The 18,154-nt window shown below is 36.5% G+C and overlaps 1 protein-coding gene across 1 annotated transcript; it reads left to right on the top strand.

Annotated features, from left to right (window-relative positions):
* The first annotated feature begins 5,634 nt into the window (after positions 1–5,634).
* ndufa10 (NADH:ubiquinone oxidoreductase subunit A10) lies at positions 5,635–11,392 on the top strand. Its single transcript, XM_052148671.1, has 10 exons — positions 5,635–5,786; positions 6,150–6,318; positions 6,798–7,013; positions 7,983–8,069; positions 8,305–8,426; positions 8,887–8,966; positions 9,064–9,118; positions 9,199–9,284; positions 9,520–9,628; positions 11,149–11,392. Exons 1-10 carry the CDS (start codon positions 5,712–5,714, stop codon positions 11,215–11,217), a joined length of 1,068 nt encoding a protein of 355 aa, XP_052004631.1. The 5' UTR covers positions 5,635–5,711; the 3' UTR covers positions 11,218–11,392.
* The last annotated feature ends 6,762 nt before the right edge of the window (positions 11,393–18,154 follow it).

Below are 18,154 nucleotides of genomic sequence, written 5' to 3'. Positions count from 1 at the left end.
AAACATATATTGATTCATCTTAATTTGAGTCCTTATCAGAAATCATATAGTTTGAGTACTTATCTAACTTCTTTAATAAGTTATGAGGGAACAGTGTCTGTGTCAAGAATGTCAAACAAAACTGTTCTGCGTAGTACAATTACTATAAATATGTATTTGCGATAAAGACAACAAAGATCTTTAACAAGCAGAATAAAGGCCTATTACTAGAGGCAATTAGCTCATATCTTGCACAGGACGACAAGGGAAGTATGACTATAACTTATGGGCAGCTAAGTTCATATATCGCAACCATGAAAATAGTGGACTGGGGGAACAAATTTGCACAATAGGTTGAGGTGTTTTTCTGCCACATCTTGATCAACTTCAGTTTAACCATAACATTTTTTTTATTCTGGGGTATCCAAACATTTAAGAGGCTGGGGAGAGGAGCAATAAGTAACAGTAATTCTAATATAATACACTTTTTGTCAAATTCTGCAGATATCATTCTGCTAGCTGTCTGAGTGGGCTGAAAAAATAAATCTAGTATTTGTACACAGCCCTGCTCTGTAAATGAGACAAAAACAAAGTGGATCAGACTTATCCACACAACACTACTCCAGCCAATCAGCAACAGGGGGTGGTTCTTGCACATGCACAAGATGAGGGGTGGGGGCAGAGCGAGAAGGAAATTCATTAGAAGAGTGACAGCAAATCTGGCTGATGCGAATTTTCTAAACACCAAGGAGGACAAATGGCTGAGAAACACAGACCAAGAGAAAAAGGTCAGATGGATATAAAAAAGAAGGATTATGATAAGTCAAGGACTAGGAATCGGGTCAACATCGGTGAGGCTTTTCAGTGGTGGAGAGTCCTCTGAGAGGTAAAAGGCTTGAAGAGGGATGCAGAAGTGGCTCTTTTTCTTCTCAATAGTTGGGTAACATAAATTTGTTATGTTTCATAGAACCCATTTATGCTGTTCTTGTGATGTTAGATTTAGGAGAGTCATGAGTGTCTGGAGCTGGTGTGCATAAAACCGTCTCATCTTCTCTGGATTTTGTGGCACATCTGGTTGAGAATGGCATGTGCCACTGGAAGTTGTGGCATAAGTTGTGGCACATGCCAGTGATTTTTTGGCACTGACACATGCAGCTGCATTTTGATACTGTCGATGAAGAAGTGCATGCACTTCTGGTTTTCAGGAGTGGTGGTGGCGTAGTGGACTAAAGCACATCACTGGTAATCAGAAGGTCGCTGGTTCGATCCCCACAGCCACCACCATTGTGTCCTTGAGCAAGACACTTAATCCAGGTTGCTCCCGGGGGGATTGTCCCTGTAATAAGTGCACTGTAAGTAGCTTTGGATAAAAGCGTCTGCCAAATGCATACATGTAAATGTATTAAGATGTATCTCAGGTGATCACATTACACCTGATTGCTTAAATGCATCTCCTGTGACTGCTGTAAGACCTCTGCTGACATGGACATGATGGCATTTTGTTTTCCTCTTGTAGAGAACATAGTATTTAATGTTGTATTATTGACTTAGACACTGCTCGCATTTAGGGAGCGGTAAAAGGTACAGCTCTGTATTTGGAAAAGCACTAATGTCTTCCTGCAACAATGTTTACAAGTCTACCTTGTATGCACATTGAATGTTTTTGTAACAGTAAGCATAAAACTTTGTATTTAAGCACTCATTTTCTCTGAAGCATTTGGCAAAGGTGCACTCATATCATCAATGTGTGTGAACAGTTAAAGGCACAGATAACATCTCTGTATGTAAAGACACGTAATCTCTCTTTGTGTGATCTGAAGAAGATAAATGCATGTGACCAAAACTTCATCTCCCACTTTATTCTCTTCACCTTGACATCAGCACTTGTGATTTCAACTGTAGGTACTTTTCATGTCATTCCAGACAATGGACAAAAGTTTTTTTTTTTCTCCCCATTTCTCCCCAATTTGGAGTGAGAACTACATTATAGTGACCAGGAGGAGGTTACCCCATGTAACTCTACTCTCCCTTGCAACCTGGCCAATTTGGTTGCTTAGGTCGGAGACCTGGCTGGAGTCACTCAGCATGCCCTGGATTTGAACTCGCAACTCCAGGGGTGGTAGTCAGCGTCTTTACTTGTAGCCACCACTCTACATAGACTAAGAAGAATACAATCACACATTGGTGATCACAGTGACATATTAACCATACAAATATAATGAAAAGTTAAACAGTTTAAATAGTTAAGCTGTCAAAGCACAGTGACCATTTAAAAAATAATAAATAAATTGTTTAAGCAAATTTATAAAAGACAAACCTGGGTTGTTTAATGACAGAATGGCTTTATTACAAAAAATAAATAAAATAATAAATTTCACACATAACGCACATTACAACGGAACACAAGACAGACCTAAACATTGTAAAACAATCTTTTTGCCTTTTTGCAGTTAGCCTTCTAAAAGCTAAAGTTTGGAAGCAACGTGATTTATACAGTATGTCTGTGCAACATCACTATCGTTAAATAAACTGGCACATATCATTGACAACATCTACAACATGCCTTAAATTTCAGTGGCACATGCTTGTAACGACCGGATTCCGTCAAGATGGTTAGCTAGGTATATGTGTTTCGCTGAGCTCTGGCAGGTTTTTATATTATTTGTGCTTATTTGCATTTCTCTAATCTAGCACACTCAGAAAATGTAGTTTTTATTGCTCATTTTTTGCCAATATAATTAATGTGTTATTAGATCAATCTACAAGTACAACCTGTGTGAATATGGCGTTCTCAGTGAACAGAGCCCAACATGTATCCCCGGATGTGGATCACAATTACGGTCAAGAGAGCACCAAGGAAAGACAACGGGACTCCTCACATTACTCCAACCAAAAAATCCTCCCCAAAAAGTAAAGCCAGATGATGCTGATATCTCCAATGCAGCTCTTCTGCAAGTGATTAACTCCTTGATGGCAAGATTTGATTCCCAAGACAAGAAATTGGAGGACATCGCAGTACAAATCAAGCAACACGGCATAATGAAGGCAAACGTTTCCAAGTCAGTGGAGTTTAATGCTGCTGAGATTAAGGAATATAAACAGAAATATACTGTCTTGGAAACGCAAACAGCATGATTGAACATTGTTCTTTGTTAACATTGTGCTATTTTTGTGCTATGTTTCAAATAAATGGCAATCTTTCTTTTCTTTCACTAAATGTAAGGGGTCTCAGAGACCTTACAAAAAGAAAGGCTACATTTTTATTTTGTAAAGAGAGGAAGGCTCAATGTGTTCTTTTGCAGGAAACACATTCAAGTGGTAGCAATAGTACCTTTTGGTATAATCAGTTGGGTTAAACCAACATTATTTGACCCTGGTACTCGTTCAAGAGGTGTTTGTCTTCTTTTTAACAATTTTCCTGGGAAAATTCTTGAGTCAAGGTCCAGCTCAGATGGACATTGGCTATTTTGTAGTTTAGAAATGTATAATTTTTGTTTTATTCTTGGAAATGTATATGGTCTTAATAATTTGTCCCAAAATAGAATCTTAATTTCTGAAATTTCATTGGTTATAGAAGAAATGAAAAGTAAGTATTCTAAATTTGTTATAATGGGTGGTGACTTAAACATGGTGTATGATGAGTGGTTAGGTAAGTCTTCTACTAAATATAATGCCCATCATTATAATTAGTTATTTGTTTACTTTTGTAATGACCAAGGTTTAGAAGATACTTGTAGAGAATCAAACCTGTATCTAAGGAGTTTTCTGAGAGTTTTTTAAAACCTGACACTTCCTGCCAGTCTCGAATTGACTTTTGGTAAATTTTTCAGAGTTTAATTTTATCAAAAAGTCTCTAGTATATCTGCAGCTCCCCAAACAGATCATTGTTCAGTTGAGTTGACGATAAATCAGAAAAATAAACCTTCTCATAATAAAGGATTTTGGATTTTTTGAATTTTCTGTCTCTTACAATAAACAACTAAATAGAATTTATATTTTAGAAGAGACTTCCCTTATTAAAGAAATAAATGAATGTTGTAACAAACTAACTTTAAAAATAAATCGATAAATCAAGATATTTATCTTGCAGTCACAGTTAGATGATGTTTATATGAGGAAAGCTAAAGGAAAATAAATGCAAAATTATTTGCAAAATAAATGGCCAACTTTTATCAGAACTTATTCTCATCCTCTTTCAATTTTAGACTTACATGCCCTTTTTGAAGAAATTGGTGAATTCGTCCCTAGATGAAAAACTTAAAATGACCTGTGATGCAAGGTTGGCAATTGAAGAGCTTGATTCTGCTGTTATGTACTTGACATTAGATAAATCACCTGGCCTTTATGGTACCTTATCATCATTTCTAGAGCCTTTTGAGAGAATTTATTTTGACAGTTTTTCAGGAAATATCTGAAAATTCTGTACTACCCAGCTCAATGAGGCAAGGTTTAATCACGCTTATTCCCAAACCGGATAGAATTCCAGTTTGCTGGACAATCTACGACCTATCACTTTATTGAACAGTGACTACAAATTGTAAACCCATATACAGTATATAATAATAATTTGTTGGTTTAACTCAGATAATTGGGGAGATACAAACTAGATTTGTTAGAGGCCGATCTATACATACCAACATTTGCCTGGTTTTAGACTTGCTTGACTATAATAATGAGATAGAAGATGATGGAGATTTTATTTTTAGACTTCTGTAAAGCATTTGATATGTTGGAACACTCTTTTATTTTTAAATGTTTACAAGTGTACGGGTTTGGTGAAAACTTTTGTAAGGTTGTTCAGATGTTCTATACAGATACTAATAGCTCAGTTGCTTTGCCAACTGGTACTTCACCTAGATTTGACATTAAAAGAGGGGTTTAACAAGGCTGCCTATTTCGCCCTCATTATTTATTATGGCTACGGAGATGTTGGCCTTCCTTATTAAAAATTCAAATATTGAAAAGCTAAATGTGTTTGGACAATAAATCGTGATCAGTCAACTGGTGGACTATACAACATTATTTTTGAAAACTCTTGATCTGATTGCTAAAGTAATAGACATAGTAAATTATTTCTCAAAATTTTCAAGTCTAAAATTTAATTTTGTCAAATGTGAAATTATGACCATACACGATTGCCTTCTTGAAACTTACTTTAATATCCCAATCAAGTCTGTTGTTAAATATTTAGGTATAGTACATATTTCTAAGGATTTAAGGTAAAACTAAATATCTGGAATAGATTAAATGTTTTATTTATTTCAGAGCCAGTGCCTGTAGCCCCATCTATTTACATAAATAAAAGAACATTGGGGCAGTAGAGGATTGGAGTCTCTCCTTTTTTTTTTTTTTATTAAGCAAACATTAAAAAAAAATATATTCTTCAAAATCACAGCTTTTTTATTTTTGACAGGGTTTTTAGGTATTGAACCATATAATTCTTGAAAACTACAAACAGATTTAAAAAAAATCTACATTTATGTATAAAATGTTTGACCAACAGCAAAATATTGTTAATCAAAAACCCTACTTTGCCTTCTTATTCATCATTCCCATATTTCATATAAAGACAAGTTCAAAACAGCAACCTTTTTCTCTCTCAACCAGTTCTGCATTCGATAGGAGTCTAAACATATGACACAATGATGACGCAAAACTCCCGCGACGTGGCTCAGGGATCCTTCAAGGCGACATTGAGGCTCATCAGACTCGCTGGGGTTTGAAATTTTGCTATGGCGTTGCGGTTATTTCGGATGGTTGCGCCCGCGGGTGCAGCAGCTTTGAAAGTTGGTTCGCCTGTGCCGACGGTAAGATTAAGAAACACTTTACGGTCCAGACGAAAGGGTTATCTGTTGTGTCGGGCCTTACTAGTTCAGAGTGAAGGACAACATCAGAGCGACAGCTGTGAAAAGCACACTAACGTTTTGCATTCATATTTTTTTTCAATTATTATTTTTTATTTTATTTTTACATATGACAAAATTAGAGCCAGTCATAAATTAAACTAAATCTCAATCTTCATCAACAATTTATTCATTCAGAACCACGCTAAACTTTGTTGTTTGGTTTTCTACCTAATTAGAACTGTCATAGGTAGATACCGCATCTTGTCACACCATTTGTATGTAAAATAAATGTTACTTTTTTTTTTTTTTTTTTTAACTCTTGAGGGTCAAATCCACACAAGTGCTGTCAGTAACCTGCGGTATGGATGGTGGGCTTATGCTCTGGGCGAGAGGACAACCTCCCGCTTCAAGGAAAACAGCAAAATAATTTCCATCGATGGCAACTTAGCATCTGGAAAAGGAGCACTTGCACAAAAATTGGCAGATAAAATGGGTAAGCTTATGATAAAGCCTTGTTCCCTGTTTTATGTATTACTTTTATTACCTAACAATGAACAGCCACAAACAATGAACAACAGGGATCCTGGTCAATGGAAAACCTTAAAATATAGGAGAATTTTATAATTTATTTCCAGGCCTTAGAATATCATGGAAATTGACTTTTCTATAGTGAATATAAATGTTTTTCTAAAATTTGGACTAGAAATCGCTCTTCAAGATATCACAAACAACTTAAAAAGGGTAAACATATGCATTAACCCTGAAACAAACAATATCCAGATGTCAATCATTGAACTAGCAAAACCCAGAATAAACAATGAAAAAAGACTCATCGACTGAAATATGTTATATGGAGTCAAATCTCTCCTCTTTAAATGCTTTTCTTCAGGGGTGATTTTCATTGGATTCAGTTCTTAATATATAGCTTGGTAATTAGTGAGTTACTAAGCATTTTGTTTCTCTCATCATTAGGGATGCTGTACATGCCAGAGCCAGACACACACTATATGGACAAAATGATGAATGAGAAAGTTGCTCTGGATAAAGCCTTCAATGGAAACTGCAGTATGGAGAAGTTCTACTTGGAGCCCAAAGCCAGTGATGGTAACTCTTACCGCCTGCAGTGTTGGATGTACCTTATGAGGCTGCTGCAATACTCTGATGCTGTTGAGCATCTCCTTTCAACAGGTAATTAAATCTGTTTAACACTATTCATTATATTACACGTGGTTGATGTTGTGATTAAGTCCAAAGCCCTAGAACATTAATTTATCCTATATACAGGGTTGAGAGTAACGAAATGTAATGGGATTACGTATTCAAAATACAAAATATAAGTAATTGTATTTCACTACAGTTACAATTTAAATATTTGGTAATTAGAAAAGTTATATTCAAAAAGTATTTTGATTACTGAAGAGATTACTTTGTATTTTATTGTGATTTGTTTTATTTAATATTTAGTCCTTTTGAGTTGGAAAACATTTATACATATAAATGATGTGATCCAAAGTGCATTTGAACAGCAGTGAAACACTTCCTTATGATGTGTTACATTCATACGAGCAAACAGAGAATTAAGCTTGAAGTAAGTTTGGAGCAGAAGAAATAGAAATAAACTTTGTGTAAATTGTCAGCTTTACACTAGACTAAAATGCTATTTCTATCCATTTTACATGCACATGTTAGCAGACATGATCATAATTTATTATAAAGAAAATTAACACTGGATCAATTTTTTTCTGGTATGACCTTTGATATTAGGGCAAAAATTGTATTCTTGCAAATTATTTTTGTATTTTTTTCCTGTAAAAATATCTAAAAATCCTTAAAACAAGTACAATTTCATTCATCTTGTTTTTAGAAAAAAACACTTATTTAGGTTATTCAGAGAACGTATTTTTAACATGTGTATTTTGTGTTTTAATAGTTTGTAGTTAAAACAAGTGAGAAAATCGACCAGTGCTGAAGAAGTAATCCAAAGTATTTAGAATACGTTACTGACCTTGAGTAATCCAACGGAATACGAAACAAATTATATTTTGCAGCACGTATTCTGTAATCTATAGTGGAATATATTTAAAAAGAAACCCTCCCAACCGTGCCTATATCTTAAGCTGATTGTGCCTGTCTCTCTTCTCTGTCTTTATCTTTTAGGACAGGGAGTCATCCTGGAACGATCTCCATTCAGTGACATGGTATTTTTGGAGGCCATGTTCAAAGAAGGCTTCATCCGCAAGCAGTGTGAGTGATTTATGTCTGACATACCTTGGCCTGAATAATTTTCATAGGCTGATTGTGACTGTCTTCATTCATTGTCATTGCCATCAATGGCATCAATCATTTGAAGTGGAAGTGCCAAGCATGAAGCAGGCACTAAAGTTGCCAACAATTACAGAAAGCTATATTTTATTATTTTGTTTGTTAAGATGAAAAGAAACGCATCAAGGACAACTGTGTGTTTGTTTCTCTCCTGCAGGTGTGGAGCACTATAATGAGGTTAAGGGTGTCAGTCTCTGTGAGTTTCTGCCCCCTCATCTTGTCATCTATGTGGACTATCCTGCTGAAGAAATCCAGAAGAAACTCAAGGCATCAGGAAAGGTATGTCTGGGGAGAAGATTTTTGTCAAAATAGTCTTTTGATTTAACAGCAGAAAAGGATTGCAATATTTAATTTATTAAAATAAGCTCGGTTTAATTTTTAGCTTGGATGCTTTTTTGCCATAATTTCAAAAGCTCTGACAATTAGTCAGGCTTTTAGATTCGCTTCAATTGCAGACATAAGTTATCTGTATAAGGAAATAACTGTATTAGTAAATATCTGTAGTTATGCCATTCTTGTGCTGAGCGCCTGAGTGAGCTGATTCCAGAACGACAAAATTGCATCTTTTAGTAAGACGATCTGTTTGTATGATTGAATTTTATCCTAGCTTTCATGCTAAAAATATCTCCAGTGTTCTTATTATATGGGGATTTTGAGAAAGGATGTGATGGTTTTAACATGATGAATCATTGACCAATTTCACATTAATAAATGAATTTTCATTCTCTTATTTGTACAGCCACATCTCCAGAATGTGCCTTTAAGCTACCTGAAGGGCATTGAGACCGCATACAAGAAGACCTTCCTTCCTATAATCAGGTCAGTACAACCCCCACACCCCTCAAAAATAATGATTTAGATAAGTAATTTAAATAATTATAATAATAAAGTGCTAAAAAAAATGTCTCTCTTTCAGGGAAGAGGCAGAGGTTCTTGCTTATGACACAACCCAAGCCCAGGATATTGAAAGGGTAAACATCAAACCAGTGTATGGAGCATTTAGGCTGGTAAATTTGACTTCTCTGATTCTCTATTTAATTTGTCTTTGCAGATTGCAGAGGATATTGATGATCTCAAGTTTGAGAAGGGCCCATGGATGGAGCAGGATGACGTCACTTTCCACCATATGCGAATGATGTGAGTGCTTGCTTCGACTGGTTTGCTTGTTCCACTGAAAGCTCATATTACACTTGCTGAAATTGTTACATCTGATTTACATCTGGTATGTCATGTCTTGGAACATATTGAATAAATCTCTCTTGATATCATCCTTTCATATGTTCCAATACAATTATCTTGCTGTAGTCCTTAAATTGAATACTTTAAACTGAGAATGTATCAATACTTGGTTTTCTTTTCTCCCATTCCCTAGGGTGGAAGACAAGCAGAGGGTAGCCAATATGACCTGCATCCTCAGATATCTCCCAGAAATCACGATTGGTGCTCATGAGTTTGATGCTGGTTACTTTGCTTTCAAATCGGTATGTGACTTCCACAGGAACTGTGGAACATTTTCCACTAAATGTAAAAGACTGATCATAAGCCAAATCTAATGGGCTGCATGTGCCAAAATGTTTTGATTTGCTATACACTTACTCTTTTCATTTGCTTGGGAATACATGTCCCTTTTTGGAAAGTTATTGCTTTTAATTGAGACTTCATTTGGTTGATGGGCCACTGTCACTATCATTTCTGAGCCCTATTAACTCTCCCAGATTTCCTCTTATTGCAATGTTTCAGTAGTGACCACCCATATTTATATTGATCTATATATTTTTTTTAACTGAACAAACTAAACAACTGAATTTTTAACCTAAAAGCAATTGTTACACTTGGTTTCTTGGTAATAAAACTTGTAATTGTCAGTTATATTTATGTGTACATGTGCTTTTAAAAACCAGTGTACATGCAGATGATAAATTATTGGAGGTTATTTTTATTTATACTTTAAGAACAACAAAGACAGCATATGGATCCAAAGAATAGAATGCCTACTAGGAAATCTCTATAAGTGCCTGCTGATTGATTGTTTTCATGGAGCAGAAATGTCACCTGAGGTCAGTCATTGCCACTTTCCATTGAAATGTCGATGGCTCGTGGTGAGCCTGTGCCTCTAGCAGTCTGGAGCACTTTTCCACTGACTTGAAAACCGAACGATGATGTAACAGGCTACGTGGTAGTTATATGTAAATACTTCACCTGCCCACAAACTAACTTGGCACATTACATTGTTTGTATACAGCTTTTTCTCTTGTTATTGAGGACATATTTAAACATACAGAGAAATGCAAACCAACGTTATTACATTGCTCAACAAGATGATATCTACGCTAAAGTTGACTGGTATTTGAACGCTTTTGAATTTTTTTTTTCCAATTGTTGTATTAGAGTTAAGTATTCCTAGCTGCAGACAGGAGCTACTGTTTTTGTTTGGGAAAACTTTACCTGGTGACGAAACATTATCCCGCCCTCCACCCCCTTACATGTAATTTGCATGGAGACTAGCAAGCTTTTGGGGCCAGTGTCGAACCAGGTTTTCATCCCTGGAACAGCCTTTTCTGCGGTGGAAACTCATAGAACAGTTCGAGAATATGCATTGCCCCAGAAACCCACTCCCGAACCGTGTCGGTGGGAAAGGGCTATCATTGTTGTCATTTAGGTTTAGGAAATCAGTAAACGGACTTCTGAAACTGGTGCAAGTAGCACTTTGTAAGGCCGTTAGTGATTCGTTGCACTCTTGAGAAAGAGGACTGAGCCGATATGCTGTGTTTAGGCTTCAAATATTTCATCTCCTCGTCTGACCACCATCATCAGTAAACCACATGGAGACTTACCTCAACCGGTAGAACAACACGTGGAAGTGTAGCAAATGAATATTAAACGTCTGCCCCTTTAAAGTATTTTATTTTAAAGGCATTTCAAAAAAGATCTTTGTGAAATGTGGGCACTGCACACCAGGGCTTTAAAAAGCTAATGTCTGACATGATATCTGTCTCTACAGCTCCCAGGAAAGAAATATGCTGAAGGTTATAATGAAGACATTGGGGACAAAGGCATTTGGCTTAAGTGAGAAGTACCAGCATTGCTGAAGGGGAGGACATCTGAATGAGAGCCGATTTCTCGTGATATTTGACCCGTTAATCCACGTCCTATGGGGAAAGACAATGGATATTTTGCTCCTCTGCAGCTGAAGATTTAATTGTACATTGCTATTAAAGAATAACTGTATATGTTGAAAAAAAACAGTTTATTTATTTTTTTCATTCTATCATTGTTGTCCTTGGGTGGGATCTTGATCTTAAAGTGTTAAATTCTCCCAGAAATGAAGATTCTGGCGTCATGTTGTTGTTAAAACCTGAATGACTTCCTTCAGGTCAGGTAATAAATACATTTATCAGAATTATAAGGAAGTTTTCACAACAAGAACGACCAAATTATTATCATTATAAATTAAAAAAGTATTTATATCTGAAAAATGCAAGTGGGCCGATGGTGGTGGCATTTAAGTGAGGAAGAAGAAACTGCCACTTGAGACATGCACACAAATAAACATATCTGCCGACGTCATATTTAGACTGTGACCAGTCACACCAATTAAAATATATTTATAGTTTTAGAAACCGTATAATGCAAGCTGGCCACAGCTCATTAGACATCTGAAACCTGCAGTTTCTCGTCACTCCAGGAGATGAGAGGAGATGATATGTGTCGGCGGCGGGTAAGAGAGCGGCCGCTGATCCAGGAATCGCGGTGTTTTGCTCATTCATTCCTGATCACCTCTCATGTTACCATCATCAGCTCCGGCTCTCAAATTATTCTGGCCTTCATAGCTGATTATTCACCAAGCTCTTAAATTAAGCTGAAGTAAAACTGGTTGGTTAAAAATCGCCGACCTTCAGATTCAGTCAGCTTTCATCTATATTTACAAACATTTGGGCCCTTCTATAAAAGAGAATCGTTCCCTAAATTTACATTCACATAAAGGTAAATAATACATGGCGAATGTATTCTGGTTTGTCTGGGAAAGCACAACATATTTGAGTGGAGAAAGAGGACATGAGAGGAATACCTAAAATATGGCTAGTTACCAGATTAGTTCACGAGAGCCAACAATACAGTAAGTTTATTTCTCTTTAATATTACCAGGAATTGCTTGAGGTGTGTTTCAGTTCGCTGGCATTTTTGTTTTGTTGCACATGGTAGGCTAATTTGTCAGTTTGACGTTTCGGATTTATTTTCAGTTGTTTTAATTATTATTATTTTTTTAAACCACTAGAGGGCACTTTACCCATTTTAAAGAGTACTAACGGTGAAGGAAAGTTGTTGAAGTTATACTGTATTTTTACACCAGCCCCATAAAATTCTACTTTTTTTGCTTTCCTCAAAAGAGGGCACTGTTGTACCTTCCATCTCAAAGAAACACATTTACAACTTTTATGAATTCATTTATTCCTCAGAGGGATGAAGACTTTCCCTTTCACTTGTTTCTTTGGTGTATTGAGCGTTTATTTGGACTGTACTGCTTTAAATACAGAAATATTTCCTACATACATATACCCTCCCAGTTATTTTATGTGCTCGGTACTTTTAGTGCATAATTATTTCGCACAGTTGAGTGGTTAAGCTAAAAAGTGCACACAATCCGCAGTTTGCTCCATCTGAATTAAACTTCTTTAATGCATTTTTGAAATGAGTTTAAAGAGGCTGAATTCGGCCAGTTAATTCTTGTGAAGTGGCAAAGACTCAGTGTTTAGTATTGCTGTGAAAAAGAGACAGTTTCAGTAAGAGGTAATTGTTGGTGTTATCAGGCAGCTGGTAGGGATGGTCTGCTAAATGAGGAGGATGGAATGATAAACAAAGCTATTTTTGCTATATTAATATTATGCCACAGCAATGACTCGAAGCAACTTCAATAGCTGTTGGTAAAATGGACTTTGAATAACATTCATGACAAAATAATCAACCTGGGAAATAATAGTGATTGTGTGAACTTCTGAGGACATGTAACATCAAGTGTCTTCCAAAGCAGTGTATGATGTCTATGAGGAACAGCACAACTGAGATCTATTATGTTATTGAGTGACAATAATTAATAACCAAAACAACAGAGGAAGAGACTTGAGTGGTTTTAGGATAAATGTTTTGCTACATCAACACATGCATAAATTAATTAAACATGTCTTTCTCATTCTTAGTACTGGTATATTACTTGACATTGAAGAATAAGGAAATGGCAAAGAAACAGAACTCAAGGCCATTTATAGTTACATTAATCCTGTTGTTCCATTTCCTTATTCAAATGTCCTCGTTGTGATGAGATTTTTGATCATATGATTTTGCTGGAAGATGAATAATAATAGCCTATCTTGGGCTGAGATGTGCCACACCTGAAAGTTCAAGAACTTTTATGTGTCCTTTAGAGAGAATATTCCACACTGGCAGAAAACCTGGGGCAACAATTTCACTGCCAGATCATGAGGAGTGGGTCCCATTTGGACAAACCTATTTTTCTCACGTGACTTTAATCATATTTCACAGCTTGTGTTAAATTAATCATTAAAATGTGTGGGGAGAACATGATTTGCTGGCTTTGATTACTCCTGTACTCATGTCATGTGACCATGGGTTCTTTTTGATGCAGCCAAAAAAAACAATAGTGTACGTTTTTGAGTATTCATTTAAATTTTTTATTATTTTGTTTGAGTACAGAAACTTATCTAAAAAAATAGTTGCAGAAATGCTTGGAAACCAATATACTGCAGCATATTTATTTATTTACTGTATAAGAATTGTCCCTTTTCACAGACTTTGATGATGCATTTCCAACTTAATTTAGTAGCATAAATCTAGCAAATGGTTCAGGCATGAAACTCTCTTGGTACAAAATAATAGGTTCTTTGAACTTATCTGTTAGCCAATCGGCTCGATCACATGTGATATGTTAAGCCAGTCGGCTAGCATAGTGTAAGCTGATAGGTCCTTTGACATGGGCAACAAATCAGCTCAAACAAAACAATCCTCTCTTTGTCCAACATTTAAATAGCTCAGTTTGGCAGATAGGCCAGTTTTACTACAGCGTGCTACAAGAGTTTTTCTCTGAAAATGCTATTTGCCCAGGTGGTTGTTAGGGTTTTATTCTATCAGCTTGCACAGTAAAGTCAACGTTTTTGCATGAAACGTTGCATAGGGTTGGGCGATATATTGAATATTAATATAAAGCAGTTCAATGGAAAGGAGGAGGTGAGAACCGGCCTGGCGTTATAAACAATATTTTAATAGTTAACTTAAACAAAAGACAAACACACACACATGACGGACATGTCCGTAAACAATCTCTCTCTCTCCCGCACCATCCTCCACAGTTGGCCTTTATCCCTCTCGGACGCTTGATTAGCCTTATAAGGGACTGGGTGTGTAGAATCACGACCCTGCTCCGCCCTCCGCCCTGCCACAATAAACAATATAATCGAGATAATTTTGCTGACTGTGTAAAATCGACCAATATTGTGAAAATTGCGATGATTTTAATGTGCTTACATTTAGCAATGTTTCATAAGGAGCGTTTCAGTAGACTAATTTCAATTCAGGGCTGAACAATTAATCAAAATATCATCAAAATGATGAGTTGTTCATATGTGATTAAAAGACAGATAAACATGTATGATTCAGAACAAACCGTTGACACGCTGATCTGTGTGCATGCGCATGGTGGCGCTCTCAGATCAGTTCACGTGCATTGTGAAATCAAAGCAATGCATTTTTAAGCATTCGTGCAATTCCAAACATTATTAACCACAACAAGATATTATATTAATCTAGAAATGTGGCAACATATAACAGAAAAGGAGATTACAGCATTTCAGGAAATGCAGAACGTTTCTGCATGAATTTAAAAGCTCTGTGTGAAGTTGAAGTAAATACAACAGCACTTTTGGGGTGTCAAAATAAATGACCCAGATGAAGGTGGTTTGTATGGGTCTCTTGCATTTACATTTATTGATTTGTCAGATGCTTTTATCCAAAGCGACTTACAAATGAGGAGAACAACAGAAGCGAATCATCCTAGGGAGGCAGTAGTAACACAAGTGCTGTAATTCAAGTTTCAAAATTGTTTAGAGAAGTAACCCTAGCAAGGAGCTTTCGTGCTTGGTTGGGGGATTATACAGTATATGCATGCCAAATTGTGCATCAGCATGTCTGCCAAGACCAAATCCTATCAATATGACATATCCACATGAACATGATAAATTAGAGTTGTCATGACAAATATATATATATATATATATATATATAAGTAAATTAATTGAGCCTAAATGTATAAAATTATTATGTGTATTACATACATTACCCTGACATTAACTAATCACCACTCCTGCAATGGGGTTTCAAATACAGCTGCTGATGGAGTGACAGTAAATTTGACATTTCTCATCTGACTGTCATAATCCATCTCTTCTATTTTTTTCCCCTTTAGTAAAGTTGCAAAAATGTTATAGTAACATATCTTTTCTGTTGGAGCAAAGGTGTTTATGTGGGTTTATTTATTTATGTGAGTGACTGAAAATGACAGAACTAGGGAAAGTTCCTTACAATATGCTAATTCAATTTAGCAACTCATGATAACATACAAACTAGCATCATAATAATTGCTTTAATGGCCAGTCTCCTTCCATAGGTTATCACCTTTAGATATTCACATCAAATAACTCTGGTGTCAAGAAGGGCAGCAAAGAAGCCACTTCTCTCCAAGAAAAACATCAAGGACAGACAGAAATTCTGCAGGAAGTACAAGGATTGGACATCAGAAGACTGGTGCAAAGTTATTTTCTCTGATGAATCCCCTTCTGACTGTTTGGGACATCTGGAAAATCAATAGTCCTGAGAAGAAAAGGTGAATGCTTCCTGTATCATGCCAACAGTGAAGCATCCTGAGACCATCCATGTGTGGGGTTGCTTTTCATCCAAGGGAGTGGGCTCTCTCACAATTCTGCCCCAAAACACTGCTATGAATAAAGAATGGTATCAAAAAGTCCTGCTAGAGCAACTTCTCCCAACGATCTAGGAGCAATTTGGTGATGATACGTGAATTTTCCAGCATGATGGAGCACCATGTCCCAAGGCAAGTGTAATAATGAAGTGGCTCAGAGATCATTACATTGAAATTTTGGATCTGTGGCCAGGCAACTCCCCGGATCTTAATCCCATAGAGAATCTGTGGTCAATTCTCAAAAGGCGAGTGGACAAGCAGGAGCCCACAAATTGTGATCAACTCCGAGCATTATATAAGGCAAGAATGGATCGCCATAAATCAGGATTTGGCCAGAAGCTGATATCCAGCATGCCAGAGCGAATTGCAGAGGTTATGAAGAACAAGGGTCAACACTGTAAATATTGACTCTGTTCATGTATTGAATATTTTTGCCAATAAAAGCCTTTAAAACTTATGAAACGCTTTTCATTGTTTTCCAGTATAAACATGTGAAAAAATTATCTACAAATACTGAAGCAGCAAACATTGCAAAACACAAAATGTATGTCACTGCCAATACTTTTGGCCACAGCTGTACATTTTCATGGCTCCTCATGTGTTCGGATGACAATTAAATCATGGGGGACGAGCAAGACTTTTTGTCAATCACATGATTGCAGTTGAGCTTGTTATATGGAAAATTATGGTAAATTGAAAATAAAAATGTTAAAGCATGATGGAACTGCGCTACGGTCATTTACAGTGTACTTTTTCCACATACTGAGCAAAATTCTTGCAAAGAGCAATTAAATGAATCAAGAAACTGTAGGGACAAGACTGTTTATCAACGCAGCCAAATAAATCTGTCAATTGGGGTTCGCATGTTTTGTCTCCGCATCATATCAGTTGCGCTGCTTGTGCTCTCTCCTAACCATGCGTTCAGACCAGAGGAGGTGAGAGTGTCAAAATTCACTCTGGCTGCCCTGCCAACAACGCTATCATAACGCTATCTTGAAATAGGCGGCAACGTTCGTTCGATGTAAATAAACTATATTTAAAGGGGCAGCAAAACATACAGACTTATCGACCGGTATCTTTTTGCTGACCTATCACAAGTAGCGTATATCCTCATGAAATCTTTTAAATGTGAAAGTAAGAAATCGATCGATGACAGAAATGAATCAAAATCATGGTTGTTTATTACCAAAATAAACAAAATAAAATACATTTGTAATAATAACTGTGGTCCTGGTTGTTTAGTGCAATGGGTCAAATCATTGTTTTATGATGGGAAAACCCACCACGGCAATAATTCGTTTCTCCTCCATTTTGTCTTCAGTACTATTGTTTGGTGGGAACCACATTTTACGCGGGAACCACATTTGTGTGGGAACCACATTTTGTTGTTTTCTCTAGACTTCGCTAGAGCAGAGCACTTCTATACTCCAATAGGTTGCCACAGAACTGCGTCAAAGCTCATTACCATAATGTTGCCCACACTTGAACTTTCACCTGATGCCCACAACGCCCAAGACGCGCTGGCCACGGACGTGCCGCTTCTCGCCGCTGAGAGACGCTGGCTGCCATAGAAAATGATGACTTCCGGTTGATTTTACGCTCGCAAGGAGATATAGAAGCTGCACATATCAAGGACAGTAAAGATATGAGACGGTAAAAATGGTTTTCTTATGTTTTATCTGTCAAAATGACGGACATCATTTGGAATTATCTGTCAATGTTTAAAAGTGGAGGTGGAAATTATAATTTTTTTAAATTAACATTAACCCCGCAAATGTTTTGGGACTACTCGACCCGTATAAATGAGTAGTCATACAAGCCCTATGTATAAATATATATAGTAAATATTTCTACATTAAAATGTATATATTACAATTTTCTTACATTGCTGCCATAACAATGGTCCATTTCAAAAGTTCACGTGATCTGGCTCTCGTTTTTATTCTCCTTCCTCATAAGAGTTCCCACTCACTATGGTGGAGTGGTGACATAGTTTTATTGTTGTGAATTATTTAAAACA

Source organism: Xyrauchen texanus, chromosome 18 (genome assembly GCF_025860055.1).
Source record: "Xyrauchen texanus isolate HMW12.3.18 chromosome 18, RBS_HiC_50CHRs, whole genome shotgun sequence".
NCBI lineage: Eukaryota > Metazoa > Chordata > Actinopteri > Cypriniformes > Catostomidae > Xyrauchen > Xyrauchen texanus.
Note: the sequence above shows the minus strand (reverse complement) of the source record. Positions and strands in the feature narration are given on the sequence as shown.